Source organism: Notamacropus eugenii, chromosome 5, assembly GCF_028372415.1.
Source record: "Notamacropus eugenii isolate mMacEug1 chromosome 5, mMacEug1.pri_v2, whole genome shotgun sequence".
In the NCBI taxonomy this organism is placed as follows: Eukaryota; Metazoa; Chordata; class Mammalia; order Diprotodontia; family Macropodidae; genus Notamacropus; species Notamacropus eugenii.
In genome coordinates, this window is record NC_092876.1 from 27,378,182 (window position 1) to 27,395,301 (window position 17,120).

The window sequence follows — 17,120 nt, forward strand, 5'->3', positions numbered from 1 at the left end:
CCAGAATTCTGAGTCCCCACTTCCCTAGGGACCTAGAGGTCTAGGCCTCCTTGTGTGGCCTCTCTTCTTAATAAGTCAGACCTAGATCCCCCAACTCCTTTATCAAAGACCAAAGGAGTTTGGGGCCCCAGTCTCTCACCCCTTTGAGGCTCCAACATCCCTATCCCCCAGGTCTCCAACCTTCACCCCCACACCTGCTTCTCTCTCTGGACTGGTTGCCAGATCTTATCTTGGCAAGTTATGCCTTTTTCCCTGGCCTGGCAACGCAATAGAGATAGGGGTGGAGGGGGAGACCAGGGACATCAGCTTCCCTTGCCTTGAGGCCCTGGCCCAACTGGTGACAGGTTTATGGGTGTCACCTGGGTCCTCCCACACCCTTCCTGGCCCATGGAAGCCCTCCCCTTCAGCCTGCAGGCTTCTTGCCAGTGGGCAGGGCTGGGGATCGGGATGCCTGGATCCTGGAAGAACACAAAGAGAAATGAAACTGGGCTATCTTCTCTCTTCCTCTCAGATTTAGGCCCTGCATCCCACTGTTTTTCCCATAGCTCCCAACTCTTTTTTTTTTTTTTTAATTTTATTTATTTATTTTTAGTGTTCTACAATCACTACCATAAAACTTAGATTTTTACCCCCCGACACCTACCCTCCACCACCCCCCTCCTTCCCCAAGATGGCATACAATTCTATATAGGATCTACATATATCTTCCTATTGAATATGTTTTCACTATAGTCATGCTGTGTAGGCAAACTAAAATAAATGGAAGAAATCATGTAACAAATCAAACCATAATACACACACACACAAACATGATCTGCTACATTCTGTGAATGACTTCCATAGTTCTTTCTCTGAGTGTGGAAGGCATTCTGCCTTAGAAAACCATTGGGAATTTTTTTTTTTTTAAGTTCTTGCGTTATTACGAAGTTCCAAGTCTACCAGAAAATCTCTCGCACGCTGTGGTCGTTGCTGTGCACAAAGTTCTCCTGGTTCTGCTCCTTTTGCTCAGCATCAGATCATATAAGTCCTTCCAGGCCTCCCTGAAGTCTTCTTGTTCATCATTTCTTATGGCACAATAGTACTCCATTGCATTCATATACCATAATTTATTCAGCCATTCCCCAATTGATGGGCATCCCCTTGATTTCCAGTTTTTGGCCACTACAAAGAGTGCTGCTGTAAATATTTTTGTACATGTGGGACCCTTTCCCATTTTTATGATCTCTTGGGGATACAGTCCTAGTAGTGATATTGCTGGGTCAAAGAGTATGCACATTTCTGTAGCCCTTTGGGCATAGTTCCAAACCACTCTCCAGAATGGCTGGATGAGCTCACAACTCCACCAACAATGAATTAGTGTTCCAACTCTCCCACATCCTCTCCAACATTTATCATTTTCCTGTTCTGTCATGTTTGCCAATCTTATAGGTGTGATGTGGTACCTCAGAGTTGTTTTGATTTGATCTCTCTAATCAAAAGTGATTTAGAGCATTTTTTCATATGATTATAGATATCTTTAATTTCTTCCTCTGAAAATTGTCTGTATATCTTTTGACCATTTATCAATTGGGGCATAGCTCCCAACTCTTAAAGGAATCCTTTTCTGACTGCCCTGTTTCCCAGAGGTTCCTTCCCCTGACCTCACCTCCTGTGTGAGCTCCCTGAGCACCAGTTGCCTATGTGCAGCCATGTTTTCCCTGGAAGGTGAGGGGAGCTTCTTGTCTCCCCCACTGGGCTGAGTTAACTGTTCCACAGTATGATAGAAAGGGATAAAGTAGAGGAGGTACCGGATGGGAATCAGATGGCTGCCTAGCTAGGTGACCCTGAGCAAAGCCCTTTCACTTGGCCCTATTTTCACCTTCTTGTAGAATGAGGAAGTTAAATAAGAACTAAGAGCAGACCTTCATAAATGTTTATCGATGGGGGGGTTCTGTAAACTTGAAGTCTGAATCTGTCAGTCTTCTGTCTCCTGTAGTCAGTGGCTAGCACCAGGCTAGACGTAGGAGTGATGCTAACTGCCTCAAGAAGTGAATGTATCTTCTCCAACACTGACTCACTTTAGACCCTGCTTCCCCTCAATGCTACCATCTTTCTCCTCCCCAGGAGCCCAGAATGTCCAGGTTCAGGTGCCAGCTGAGGTTCGGGGCCTTCTGGGAAGTGAAGTGAAGCTTCCTTGCCACCTTCAGTCTGGGGAAGGTAAAATTAGAGTGTCCCAGGTAATGTGGCTCCGTTGGGACAGGTACGGGGGCAGCCAGAGTGTGGCAGTCTTCCATCCCACACACGGTGCCAGCTTCCCGAATTCAGAGCCTGATAACCAGCGGATGTCGTTCGTCATTGGAAACTCCCGGGAAACTGAGGCAGAGCTACGGGATGTCACCCTGCTGTTGAAAGGACTTCGGGCTGAGGATGAGGCCAACTATACCTGCGAGTTTGCTACCTTTCCCTGGGGAAGCAGCAAAGGAGCCACTTGGCTCCGAGTGCTGGGTGAGAGGGCATGGCACTGGGAGGGATGGACACACACCCATGCTTTAGAGTCTAGTCCAGCCCTGACTTTCTGTCCTAAGACCCCTTTCTGCTCTGATGGTCCTTGTTCCAGTGAGCCTCTCACCTAGGATGAGGTCTGGTCTGCATTTCCAGGTCCTAATCTTTTGAGTTTTAAAGGTTGTTCCAAACCAGTGGTTTTCAAAAGAGGATGTCACAAGTTTCACCAAATGGATCACAAAATACTGGATGTTGTGTTTTGATAGATAAAAGCAGTTTTATGGTTTTGCTTAGTCTAAACTTTACTTACCTGGCTGAATTTTTATGGTAAGTGTAATTTTTGCAAAATGGAATAAACTTGGCCTATATCACTTCAGGTCAAACCTCAAAACACATCAGACCTTGAATTTGCAAAGATGTCAACAAACACAGCTATTCTCATTGAGGGAAAGTGAGCACATATGTCTCCTGGCCCTTTCTAAGGCCCTGTCATGTCCAGGGGGTCCCTATTTCTTACAGCAAAGAATAGTGTGTGTACGAGGTGCCCAGAGTTCTTTCAGTCCAGATGTATGTGTTCTGAGAGCCTTCTGGCCCAGTCACACTGTTCTGTGTTCACTTGTGTTGAGGACCCTTTAAGTACTACTGGGCCTGGCAGCATTAGAAACTGGGACACTGCGCCTGTACATAAGGGCTTAATAAAGATTTTTTCAATCATTTATTCATCAGCATCTGGAACAGAAGGAGGTAGGAAATGCGAAGATCAAAGCCTTGATACTTCTTTCTCCTTTTGTCCTCCAGCTGAGCCCCAGAACCATGCGGAGTCCCAAGAGGTGACATTGGGCCCGGACCCAGTGCCCATGGCCCGGTGTGTCTCTTCTGGGGGCCGTCCCCCCTCTCGCATCTCCTGGTTCTCTCCCCTGTTGGGTGATGGCACGGAGACAAGAACAGCAGGGCCTTTGCCTGGCACCTACACCGTCACCAGCCGTTTCACCCTGGTGCCTACCTCTCAAGCAGACGGGGCAAAGGTCACTTGTAAGGTGGAGCACGAGACCCTCTCGGAACCTGTCCTGCTTCCCCTCACCCTCTCTGTGAAGTGTGAGTAACTTGCTCTTCCTGAGGTCTCCCTGTTTCCCATCTTTTCGAGGCTCAGAAATTGGTGGATAATATCTCTATGAGTTCCCCAGTCTCTTCCTACTCTGAGCCCTGGGTACTGTCCATCTCAGAGTGTCCCCTCCCTGACCATTCTGAGCCCCTCTCTCCTTGCTGCTTCCCAGTAGCATCCTGATACTGAGCCCATACCCTTCTTTTCTCCTTACTATCTCCCCTAGACCCCCCAGAAGTCTCTATCTCTGGCTACGATGACAATTGGTTTGTTGGTCGAGTTGAGGCCACCCTCAGTTGTGACTCCCAGAGTAATCCTGAGCCCACGACCTACGAGTGGAGCACGTGAGTCCTGACCCATGGGGGTGGGCTGGAGGGGGCACCTGCTGCCCAGTTTCAACTCCCATCTCTAGACAGTAGCCCCCATGTCTGATTCTTCAGCCTCTGCTGGCAGATCCGCAGAAAGGAGTGGCCCATCTTACTTCATGATGGTTGTTGGGAAATCTTTTCCCTTCTACTACATCAAAATGTGCTTCTTTGTAACTTCCCCCCATTGTTCTTGGGGCCATCATGGGTCAACTCATCCTTTAAATGCTGGAGGACAGCTATCGTCTATTGGCTTGCCATCTTATCAATGTTCTTTCTAAAGCTGGTGCCTAGAACTGACCCTTATCCTCCAGGTGGGATCTTACCAGGGAGGAGCCATTAGCCTTCTTGGCCTCTGTGTCGCTATTGACTCATAGGAAGCTTGGAGTCCACTGATATCCCCAGATCTTTTTCAGAGTAATGATTGCTGCTTAAGGAGGTCTCCCTTATCTTATACTTGTGAAGCTGATTTCTTTTGACCCAGGACAGGACACTAATCTATGACTCCAGCCTTTTAAGGCATTTTTGTCTCCTTACTCTGTCAGTCCACGTTTCCCAGTGCCATCTGCCCGCTATCTCTTCCTCTACACAAATAACAGACAGCCCTGGGCCAAGGAGAGATCCATTAGGGCGCTCTCCTAGAGACCTCCTGCCCCACCACTCAATGAGTTTACCATCACACTCCTCTGCTTTAATGTAATCCTATCTTTCTGTCTTTTCCATGGTCCAATGCTTGGTTTCTGTGTCTGGTTATTCTTTCCCAAAAGGCCATGAGGTTCACTCTGGGACTGGCAGTTCTGGCTGAAGCTGGGCTGGTACTTCTTGGTGGCCAAAGTTTTCTTCTCTAAATGTTTGTTAATGCAGCTTTAGTAATATCAAAGACCCCCTCCCTCCCCACCCCCCAGAAGATCTGGGGCTTTGGCAGGGATACCTGAGTCACTGCAGAGGAGAGGAGACTGTGCCTGAGAAGGCAGGACCTGATGACCAGATAGATGCCTGGTTTGGGGGGGGGGGGGGGCCCTGGATTCTAGAGTCCCTGAGGCAGAGGAAGGTGAACAGGAGCTGACACTCACAAGTCCCTCTCTTCCCCCCAACTCTAGAACCATGGGCTTGCTCCCCCCGACAGCTGTGGCCCAAGGACCCCGGCTCATCATTCGCTCTGTAGATGAATCAGCCAACACCACCTTCATCTGTAGTGTTGCCAATGCAGTGGGTACCGGTCGTGCTGAGCAGACCATCCGAGTCAGAGGTGAGGGGCCCCAGGGAGGGGGGAGCCTTCACCCTGAAGCCTGAAGCTTGGAGGGGCTATAGGGATGAAAGGTGGGACGAGGGGGAGGCAAGGTGCTCAGAGATGCCATTCAAAATGCCAGATAGAGACACTCACAACATCGTCACCATGATCACAGAGGTACCAAGGCTAGAGTTAGTATTGGAACCCAGGCCCCGTGACTCACTGGCTACCCCTCCTTCCACTGCCCCACCCTGCTCCCTCTCCTCTGGTTTAGAGATTCATTGTGTCTCTTGGCCTGGCTTTCAGAGGCCTGGAGCTGCACTGAACTGGACTGACTTTCCTCCCCCACAGCCCTGCCCCGGCCCACTTCCTAGAAGCTCTGACAGCAAAAGAGCATTAAAAATGTAACAACAGTCCAGCCCTGAGCCAGTGCCTGTCCTTCACAAGTCCTCTGAGTCTCTCTCTCCCTCTGTCTCAGCAGATTCTTATGTGCGCTTCCCTCAGAGCCAGAAGGTACCTTAGGAGCATCTCGCCTAGCCCCCTCCTCTTTATAGGGGAGAAAACTGAGGCCTCTTATCCAAGGGAACACTGGTAGTATGGAACAGAGGTGGGATTTCAACCCAGGCCTAGGACTCCATGCCCAGGGTTCTTTACCCAGCACCATGCTGCCCCAGGGGCTGCATTCAGCTCAGGCCCACCCTGGGGAAATTGACCACAGAGGAGGTGCTAAGTGAAAATGATTCATTATGGGAAAGGGACAGAAACTGCATTACAGGCACACCACAAGGAAATAGTTTTACAGACACAAGTAAAAATGCCAACATGCCCACAGAGACTCACTTGGGAAAACTCTTCTTTCTCTTTTCCTTTCCCTCCCCTTTCTCTCTGTCTCTCTCTTCTCCCTCTCTCTCTCTCTCTCTCTCTCTCTCTCTCTCTCTCTCTCTCTCTCTCTCTCTCTCTCTCTCACACACACACACACACACACACACGCACATGCACACACACATACACACACAGAAATATAAATTTATTCAGAAATGCTGTCACAATGGTATACCCTCCCAGATATACCATGGAAAGATGATCACCATCCCTCCCACACACACACACACCCTGCGATGAGAGCAGTCATATTCTAAGTCTCTCCCAGATGCCGACTAGGCTAGTTTTTCCTTAAAATAAAGACTTTGTTGGCTCTGAGGGCTAAAGACGGATGGCATCAGTGAACCCACATTAATGTGTCATCATGCCCATGCTGGGGCACATGGGAGCAAAGGACAGTTCCCACCCTCAGTAGCTAGAGCTTCCCACTGACCTGCATGATACATCCACATACCCAGCCATACGCTGCCCTGTAGAAATCCAGCAATAGAGTAATCCGTCTACAGACACGTGCCCAGGGATACCTAAACCCTGCAGGGACTGGCCCTTAGAAACTGGCAAATGCTACAACAGGATTTGATTTACTAAGTGATGGAGAAAATGTTAGAGAGTGCAGGTTAAATTTAAGTGTGGTGTGTGGTCTCAGAGATCTGCTTGTGAAAGCTACCCAAATGGCCCTGCTTGTAGGAGAGGTTCACTTAGAAATACTAGAGGAGATGCAGGTGGCACTGGATCCTTTCCTCTCTGTAGGCTTGGTCAGAGTGAGACAGGCTGCAAGGGAGAGATTGGAGCAGCTGATGCATGCACCCAGGGGAGACAACCCAGGACAGTGGCTAAAAGACCTGTGTTCAAATGCTCTGCCACTGACCACCTGTAAGAAGAAAATTACTTCCATCTCTCTGGGCCTCAGTTTCCCTTTCTAAAAATAAGGGGCCTGAACTAAAGAACCTCTAAAGTCTCTCCCAGTTTTCAATCCTATTGTTCTAGGGACCAAGTAGACCTCTGACAACTCCCAGGCACAGGCCAAACTAGGCTAGCTGGTCCCAAATACTAGGCCTGGAGTCTGGACTACCTGAGATCAAATCCACCCTCAAACACTTACTAGCTGTGTGACCCTGGACAAGGCACTTAACCTGTTTGCCTCAGTTTCCCCAACTACCACCTTCCAGAGTTGTTGTGAGGATCAAATTAGAGATATTATTCATAAAGCACTTAGCACATACATGGCAAACACCGTGTTTATTCCCTTCCTCCCTCCCCCTTCCCTACATCCGGAGACATGAACCAAGGTCATACTTGCCCCCAGGGCCATACATGCCCCTGCCTCATGTGTCTGAGGGTTTTCCTCAGCCATCATTTGGATATGGCAGATTAGGTGGCATCTTTGTTGGCTCTCTGAATTGGGGGATGGGGTAAGGAATGGTTCACTATGGGTTGCATGTTATGGGAGCGGGTGAGTTCTGAACGCCAACGTCCCTCCTGCCTCTTCCCAACATTGGGATCCATGATCCCTGTTCCTTCACCTCCCATTCTTCTGCTTGCCTTATCCTTTCTGTTCCTCCTCATCTTCCCCCTGGTGGTCTCCTCCCTTTTCATTCCATTAGCATTTGTATATATTTCCCATTCCCCAAAAGTCTAGCGCAGTGGAAAGAGACTTGGATTGACCACAGGAAGCCTGGGTTCTAATCCCACATCTCATCCTGATTTATTGTCACTTCAGGAAAACTCCACCCCTCTGAGGCACTGTGATAGCAACAGTGTTGGCCCCCACTAGGGGAGCTATAGTGCTCCCAAGGTTCTCTGGGAGAAAGTGATGGCCAAGGGCTCTTCCTACTCTCCTTTCCTATTACCCACATTGTACCGTCCCTTTGTGTCCCCCAGCCCCATCTCTCTTCTCTCTTTTTCCTCCCTCAAAATCCATGCCTGCTGTGTCATGACTTCTTTTGCTCCTGGGGCCATCTTCTTTCTCTCTCCTTCTCCACCACCCCTGTGCTGTCTCCCTTCTCCTTAACCCCTTTCCCCATGCTCTCTCCCTTTCTTGTTCTTTCCTCCAATTCTTCTTTTACATCTCTTTTCTCCTTCCCCCCAAGTTTTCTCCCTCCTACCTTTACCTTTCTTCCCTTCAAATCTACCCTCTCCTCTTTCCTGCCTTCTCTTCCTCTAGACTTTCTTCTCTTTCTCCATTCTCCCACCTCATAGTCTCTGCTCCCTGCCTTTTCTACCACCCTACATCCCCTTTCTCCTTTTTCTCAGTCCCAGTCACCTCCTTTCCTTCCCCAGGCCCCATGTCCTCTCCTTCATGTGCTCCCATGTCCCGTTGTTTCTCCCTCCTGACCCTGTCTCCTTTTTTTCTCTCTCTCCCCCCTGTCCACCCCTTCTCTCTCCCCAGACACCCCCCGGGCCTCAACAGGAGATGTAGGTCCAGTGGTGTGGGGGGCCGTGGGGGGGGCCCTGCTGCTGCTGCTCTTGGCCGGGGGGGCCATGGCCTTCATTCTGCTGAGGAGACGGAGAAGGAAGAGTCCTGGAGGAGGAGGAGCTGGTGGCTCCTATGACCCCAAGACCCAGGTCTTCGGCAATGGAGGTCCAGTTCTCTGGGCCCCCCAAGCCCCTGGTCCACCCAAGAAGGAGGAGGAGGAAGAGGAGGAGGAGGAGGAGGGAGGGCTCATGCTGCCTCAGCCAGGGCCAGAGGATGACATGGAGTCCCAGCTGGATGGCTCCCTCATCTCCCGAAGGGCAGTCTATGTGTGATACCAGGATATACCCACCTCTCACTCCCCTGGAGAGACCTGAGTTTGGCTCAAGTCATCATGCACACCCTCCTGGACTAGGGCCAAGCAATCACACACATACACCTCTCCTCCTCCTACCTCCCTCAGGGATCCGAAACCGAGGGCAACACTTGATGGGCTGGTCAGACTGGAAAGACATGGGAGCTCATCTGCCACCCCTTGGTTCCTGGAATTTGAGGCGGGGCCTGTCTGGGACCTGGGAAAGCGGGGGAGAGGGTGGAGGGGGCACATTTAATACACTGGACTTGGTTTCTCTACCTCCTGTGCTCTCAAAACAAAATAGGATATAAAAGGGGAGTTTTCGATCACCCTTTCTGTTTTGTCCCCCCCAGGGGAGGCTGGGGAGGAGACTCAAAGAGACTATATTTTCATATAGGATCCCTCCCCCAACACATCCATCCCCCTCCCAAGGGTTCAATAAAGGACCTTTGAGGAATAATGAAAGGGAGTTCTGTGATTTGTCCCATTCCCAAGGTGGGGGGGGGGGAGAGGGTTGTGGGGAGCGGAACAGATCTCCAGGTCCCTGAATGAGGGTTGGGGGGGCTAGATTCTGGGGGTGGGGGAGACATCCCTGAGTTAGGGAGGGTGGGGACTTGAATGTCTGGAGGGAGGTGTATGGTGGGACCAGACATTTGGGTCACTGCTGATTCTTTGAACAGAACTTGGAGTCCTAAGAGGGGAAAGGATGCCTGGAACTCTTAGGAAAATAGGACCTGCTGGGAAGAGGAGAGTGGTTAGATGCCTGAGTTGCTGGAGGAATGATGGCTGGGAGGATGGGGTGGTCCAGACTCCTGGGTCCATGAAGGGGGTGAGGACAGATGGCTGGATCCCTGAGAAGGGTGGTGGTTTCCTATCCTCTCTCCCCTTTCATAAACATGCATCAGAAACTGCTCAGCCTATCCCTCCTTTGTCTTTTCTGTTCTCTCCTGAGTCATGCCAGGGTGGTGGCAATGAGGGGACTTTCAGTGACTCACCTCAGGACAGGAAGGTTCTGTTAGCTCAAGCTCCTGGGATGGCGGTGGGGGGGTGGTGGGAAGGGAGATTTTCCTTTTAGGACCTGGCTTTATAAGTAAAAGGAAAAGAGGAAGGGAAGGGGGATTGGGGAGAACCCAGAAGATGATGTGAAGAAGGTCGCAAATGGTGAGTCACACAGGCAGTTCTGGGGTGTATTCTATATTAAAGTGAAATTTAAATGACAAGGCTGGGAAGACATCTAAGAGCATAGACTGGCCAAGCTGGCATGTTAGAGATGGTCGAGTCCACTTTACAAGTGGGGAAATTGAGGAGCAGAGAGGGTAAGTGAAACCTCTGGTTACCCAGTGAGCCAAGGCAGAACTAGGGAAGGGGATAAGTGTACTGGGGGAGAGGAGGGACTGAGCCTTCCTCGGTGCCCCCTCCCCCACCACAGCCACCTCACTCTCCTTCTCTCCTTCTGGCAGAGTCCCCCAACACAGCGGGTGCTGGTGCCACTGGTGGCATCATTGGTGGCATCATCGCAGCAATCATTGCTCTGGCCGTGGCTGCCACTGCTATCCTGATCTGCCGGCAGCAGCGCAAGGAGGAAGAGCTACGAGGAAGGCCTGAAGAAGAAGTAGATGAGTGAGTGACCCTAAGGGAAAGTAAAAAGGGGGCAAGGGGGACTGACGTATGGTAGAAAGAGCCCTGGTGGCTTCCAGCCCTGGTTCTAAGAATGACACCCTTTGTGACCTCAGGCAAGTCTCTTTCCCTTCTCTGTCTTTGCTTTCCCCTAGTGTAAAATGGCAGGTAGTGATAGTGGACAGAGCACTGGGCCTGAATTCAAATCCAGTCTCAGACACTTACTAGCTTTGTGAATCTGGGCAAGTCACTTAACCCCTATTTACCTCAATTCCTCATCTGTAAAATGGAGCAGAAAATGGCAAACCACTCCAGTATCTTTGCCAAGAAAGTCCTTGGCCTTTTTGTCAGTGGGGTCACGTAGAGCCGGACACTACTGAACAACACAGCAGTAACAGTACAGAATGAGGTAGATCCGGGCTGGTTTCTAGGAACCTTCCCAACTCTGACATTCGAGGTCCAATACAACAAATATCTGTTAAAAAGACAGAGCTGGGTGTATAAAGGCAAAACTCAAAAGTTCCTGCTTTCCTGGAACTTACATTCTATTGAGATGATACAGCATCCATACAGATGAGGAAATGCAAGGTGATGTGGGGGAGGAAGAAAACACTGACTCCTTGGGGACTTCACAGAAGTCCCTGTAACCTGAAAGAATCCTTCGGGGAGATAAGGAGGACTAGGAAATGGCTTGTATGCTGCAGTGTTAAGTTGAGGGCTTGACTACTAGCTTCAGGTTGGCTATGATGGAGATTGTGGGAGAGGAAGTACGTGAAATAAAAGTTTAAAAGGAGAGACACTGGAGGACCAGAGCAGGGGCCTTATATTTAATGCTAGAAGCAGCCAAGTTGCTAAAGGGTTTTTGAATGGGGGGTTGGGGGGGACAGAGGAGTGTAAGATAGGCCAACCTGAACCTTACAAAGACTATTTTCTTAGTTCTGTGGAAGGTAGTTTGGAGAGAGGAAATTCTGGAAGCTGAGAGGAAAATGAGCTACTGAAGTAGTCCAGACCCAAGTGATTCAGGCCTCAACTGTAGGAGTAGAGAAAAGAGAACAGATGGGATTGATATGGTGATTTTGTTGATAAGACATGACAACAGATTGCTTTGAGGAGGTGAGAAGAAACAGAAGAACCAAGGCCAATTCTGAAGTTACAGACTGGGTGGGTAGGGTAGTGGCGCCTTCAGAAGGGAAGACAGCGAGTTCAGGGGCAAAGTAACTTCTGTTTTGGATGTGCTGAGTTGGCAATAGGACATCCGGGTGGAGATGTCTACTGGGTCTCAAGTCAGGAGGTAGGCTGTGCTTTGCTGGAGCTCACCACTGAGGATCTTCTTTCCTGCAGTGGAGACCATGACCCACTCACAGTTTTCCATCCTATGAGAGGCTTATCCACATCCTCCTAGAAATCCTCCACAGCAGGATTCTGAATAATCAGATTGTCTAACATCGCATAGGTAGCAATGGAGAAAAAAGGCTATCTGTTTGCTCCTTATTCTTTCTTTCTTAGAAAAGAGGAGACTGGGGAAAGGGGGTTGAGGGAGATGGGATACGATTCCCACATTCAAGGCTCTGGCATGTGGAGGAAGGATCAGATGTTCCATTGGTCCCCAGAGGGAAGATGCCAGGAATAGTAAATAGGTGGAGGTTTCAGAGGGGCCATTTCAAAATGGAATGGGTTACTTTGGAAGGTCTAGGGCTGCTGCTCGTTGGACGTTTTCAAATGTGGCTTAGCCTGGTATGGTGAGGATTCTTTTGGGGGCTGAGCAAGATCCCTGCTATCATTCTGTGATCCTCTAATATGATCAGCTCGTGTCTCTGACATCCATCCAGAGACTGCTTCTGATTGATTTGCCCCCAGTATAACCCTCTCCATGGGCCTTTGGGAAATCCACCCAATTCACTGAAAGTTGCTATTCCACAGCTTGTTGGACACGTGACACCAAATCTAATAGAACTGGGAAGCTGGGATGGCTTTCATTCCAATCTTGCCCCAGACACTAATTGTGTAACCCTGGGGAAATCACTTGACCTCTCTGAAACCTAATTTCCTAAGCAAGCGAGAATACCCGGGAGTGTCCTATGATAATGTATGGAAGGTACTTTGCAGACTTAAAAGCACTCTATAAATAACATCAGGGAATATTATGATATTAGCAATGTAGCTGTTCCCAGCAGGGGGGCATGAGCTTCCTGTTGGGTTCTACACCATCCTTTAACATCCTGTATTTCATTGTTCTCTATGGGCCTTTACACGGAGCCTGTTATTTTCCTACACAACTCTCAAAGCAGGCCTCCCTTTTAAAACATTCTTTGGATACTACATAGCAAGGGCATCAAACTCATACAGAAATGGGGGCCACTACACTATACATAAGGATCCCTGCAGGCCACCCAGAGCTCTGATTTAAAATGTAATGTTATCCATTTGGTTGTATTTATAAATTGTAGGTCCAAACCACTGTCCATTTTCTGTGTCTTTCCCAAATCTTCCAGCACATTTAGGTTTCCATTCAGATGCCTCTGACAGTCTCAAAAACGAGCATTTTTTACCAATCTATTCTTCCTGTGAAGAAATGAGACCAAATTCTTTTGAGGTATTATCGATCTCATCCAGGGATTTCTTGCAATAATTTCTTTTCTGTTCAAATGCTTCCTTTTGTGGTCCCACTTTTTTAAAAATAAATTTTTATTGATGCCTTGTTTTTTACATAACCAAAATTTCTCTCACTATCCCTTCCTCCATGTTCCAGAGAGTCACAAGTATTATTTTTAAATACACATACAACAGATAATTATTTTTAAAGACATAAAGTAGTTCTTTTCACTTACATTGTTGCAGGCCTGCCGTGTATTATTTTCTTGGCTCAGCTTACATCACTTTGTATCAGTTTATGTATTCACATGCTTCTCCATGGTCATCTTTTCTTACAGCACAGTAATATTCCATTACGTTTATTTGCCACAATTTATTTAGTCATTTCCCAATTGATGGACATCTACATTCCACTTCTTTGCTGTCACAAAAAATATTGGTATAACCATTTTACTATGTAAGAACTTTCTTATCAGTGACTTCCTGGGAGTATAAACCTAGTTGTAAAGTCTCTGGGTCTAAAGAGATGAATATTTTAGTTACTTTATTTAATTAATTCCAAATTTCTTTCCAGAATGCTTGTATGTGCCTATCATTCCACAACCTCTCCAACATTGACCTCCCGTCTTTTATGTCTGTCCCTTTGTAGAGTGTGAAGTGAAACCTGAGGATTGTTTTAACTTGCATTTCCCTCATTCGTGATTTAAAGTATCCTTTCACATAGTTATTAATAGTTTGTAATGTTTCTTTGGAGAACTGTTTGTCCATATCCCTTGACTTCACTATTGGGGAATGGTCTTAGATATCTCACCCTTATTTTAAAATTTTGATACAAAGATTTTTTCCCTCATTTGACTGATTCATTTATCCTTGGTACATTCATTTTGTCTGGGTAGGAACTTTTAAGTTTCATGTAATCAAATCATCTCTCTTTCTTTATCCTTTGTTTGGTTATAAATGTCTCCTACCCATGGCTATGAAAGGTAATCTAATCTGTTTCTCTTCTCATTTTTTCTTGATGTTATGATATTGAATATTAAGATCCATAGCTAAGTAGAATGTATTATGGAATACAAATGGCATTGTAAAACTAATTTCTGTCAGACTCCTTTGCAGTTTCCATAGCAGTTTTTATCAGAGTTCTTTCCCATGTAATTTATTATATATGGGATTTTTAAGGTCCATTTTTTTCCCCATCACCTATGTTTTCTATTTATCTACTTCTGAATTTTTAAAGCATTATCTATTTTGGTGAAAGTGAAGTCTAGTAGTTCATCTCTACCTTTTTTATTGCCCTTGATATCCAAATCTTTTATTTTTTCAAACAAAACTTTGTTATGTTACTGAATCCTGTAAAGTATCTCTTTGGTAATCTGATTGGTATTGGTAGTATTGCCATTTTTATCATATTGGCACAACCTATACATGAGCAATGAACATTCCTCCAGTTAAGTTCCTCATATCTTTTAGGGGCACTTTGTAATTGAATCTATGCAAATTCTTCTTATGCTTTGGTAGAGTGATTCCCAGATATTTTATGCATTTTGTAGTTGTTTGGAACATGATTTCTCTTTATATTAATGTTTCTTGCCTTTTATCATCATTATTATTATATAATACATACTATATTACATATTATATATTATAATATAATTATATTATATATTATATAACATAATAATGTTGGGTTTTGAGGCTTTATTTTGTACCCTACAACTTTGCTGAATCTACTGTCTCAATCAGCATTTTTGCAGATTTCCCTAGACTCTAATATTAATTTCTTCTCTTAGTACAGGGGTGGGGAAGCTGAGGTTGAGGCCACATGTGGCCCTCTAAGTCCTCGAGTGTGGCCCTTCGACTGAATCCAAATTCAGTCAAATCCAAGGATCTAAAAGGCTACATGTGGCCCTGAGGTCGCAATTTCCCCACTTCTGTTTAGTACAACCAATACAATGTTATCTGGAAACAGGGAAATTCTCTTCACCTTGATCTCTTCAATCAGATCTCCCAGAAAGCCACCTCATAATATGCTTCACCTGGTGATAATGGTCAAAAGTTCATATTCATCTCTATGCAATATCTTTCAAGGAATCTGACATGATGTTTATATTTACTTGGGAGACACTTGGTTGGAAGAGAGTCTTTCAGGTGGCATTTGGTTCTACCAAGTCTAAGATTTTTATAGTCAACATATAATAAAGCATGGCACCATCTTGTATTCTCATCTCAGGATTCCAGTCAAGATGACTACCTAAATGGGAAGCAGACCACCCAACTCCCATAAGCAACACCCTGTAATTCACACCAGATTCAGCAGTGCTCAGGAATCCAATAAAATTACAGCAACTTCCACCCCAGAACAGCACAACAGATCAGCCAGAAGTCCAAGGTGGTCCACGAAGTACCAACAGGCTCCCACTGCTCTCCCAGAGACTGCCAGAGATACAAAAAGCAAAAGCAGGAGAAATCTCCAGGTTGAGAACCTTGGAGGTGCCAAGGAGGGACAGCCAGCAGCAATGTCAGCAGTCAGACTAGGACATCCCATGCCTGGCCTCTCTGAATCCCCTGGCACCTTGTCTTGTGATAGCAGAGGGAGAGCCCTGACCCTCAAAGATCCAGGGGATCAAAGGTCAGCACAAGAACCCAGGAGTCCCCAGGCAGGACCAAGCAACTCAATGAGAAGTGCAGCAGAGGGGTGAATCTAGTCCTGGCACTAAGCCCCAGTTCAGGATCTGTATGTCTAGATCAAGTTGTATGATGGTAAAGATGTGTTCTGCATTATCAGTGCCTGAATTTTTTTCTCCCTGATCTTCCTCTCCTTCAGAAACCTTGTGAATTAAACCCCAAACTTCCTGACAATTATCTCCTCCAGCATGATTCGTTCTGTGCATACCCTGTCTGTTACACATCCTTTCCCCAGCTTTCTCATTAGTTCTCATTACTGCCTTTTCTACCTTAGTCCCCTTTTGCTCTCCTGAATCAAATGTTTTTTAAATAGTCATATGGTTGGTAGTCTCCCCTCTTTCAGGTATCTTAAAAGTATCTATCCCTCAACACCCTGAAAACTGCATCACCCCTAAAATACATTTTTTTCTCTATATTCTTGGTCTGGTCCAGTTATTCTGGTTTGGGGGTTTGTTTTCTTAATATCTTTTTCATTTCTTCATGTAGCACATTAGGGACTGTGATGCTGAGTTCTCATGTAATTCCACTGTGAAAGACTCTTAGAGAAATCTTTGTAGATCTTTTCTCTTGTTGGGTTTTGTTTCATCCTTCAATTTCTTCACTGTGGTGTAGTTTAATTGGATTTGTATTCGCACCTTTATTAGTTCTCACTTTTTTTTAAAGTCTCCCATTCTCCTCAATAAGATTTTACTAATGAGGTCATATTCTAAACCAGCGTTTCCTTTGTTGTATTTCTCTACTTGGCCAGGAGATCCTTTGTTGGCTGATTGTTTCTAGACTCTTTTGGTCTCTTCGTTGTAAATTTACCATCACATCAGTTAAAAAAATATTTTTAAACGAATAGTCTAGTAATAGTTTACCACCGGGTGAAGCATATCATGAGGTGGCTTTCTGGGAGATCTAATCGAAGAGATCAAGGTGAAGAGGATTTCCCTGTTTCCAGATAACATTGTATCGGTTGTACTAAACAGAAGTGGGGAACTTGCAATCTCAAGGTTACATTGTAGCCTTTTAGATCTTTGAGTGTAGCCTTTTGACTGAATCCAATATGTCAATTACTTTATTTTCTCAACTTTGGAATCAAACAAAGACTCATTTCAGTTCCATACCATATTTTCTCTTCTCACCTATTGTTGATTTATCTTTGCTTTAAAATTTTAATGGTCTGACTGGGCACAGATAGGTGAGTCAGAAATGCCTGCTAGACTGGAAATCACATAACTAACGGTGTGTCCAGCTTCAGGAGAAGGTTGACAGAAACATTTAGCATGAATAAGAAAAGGGAATTTTGAAAGTGACTTAAGAGCTTTGGAATCTTGAAAATAATCTTCTTAAAGCGAATGTGCACACACACTCTACTGAATTAATTCCAGTGGCTTCCTACCACCTCAAGTATC

The 17,120-nt window shown here is 46.3% G+C and overlaps 1 protein-coding gene across 4 annotated transcripts in view; it reads left to right on the top strand.

Annotated features, from left to right (window-relative positions):
- Positions 1–17,120, top strand: part of NECTIN2 (nectin cell adhesion molecule 2) — a 32,520-nt gene that overhangs the window by 6,207 nt on the left and 9,193 nt on the right. For 3 of the 4 annotated variants that reach the window (XM_072607947.1, XM_072607949.1, XM_072607946.1), the window contains exons 2-6: positions 2,104–2,484; positions 3,280–3,576; positions 3,810–3,927; positions 5,049–5,197; positions 10,290–10,449. In XM_072607947.1, the coding sequence (XP_072464048.1) occupies positions 2,104–2,484; positions 3,280–3,576; positions 3,810–3,927; positions 5,049–5,197; positions 10,290–10,449 (1,105 nt within the window). Of the gene's footprint in view, positions 1–2,103; positions 2,485–3,279; positions 3,577–3,809; positions 3,928–5,048; positions 5,198–8,450; positions 9,295–10,289; positions 10,450–17,120 lie in introns of those variants that run through there. The other variant, XM_072607948.1, reaches the window with a different exon arrangement.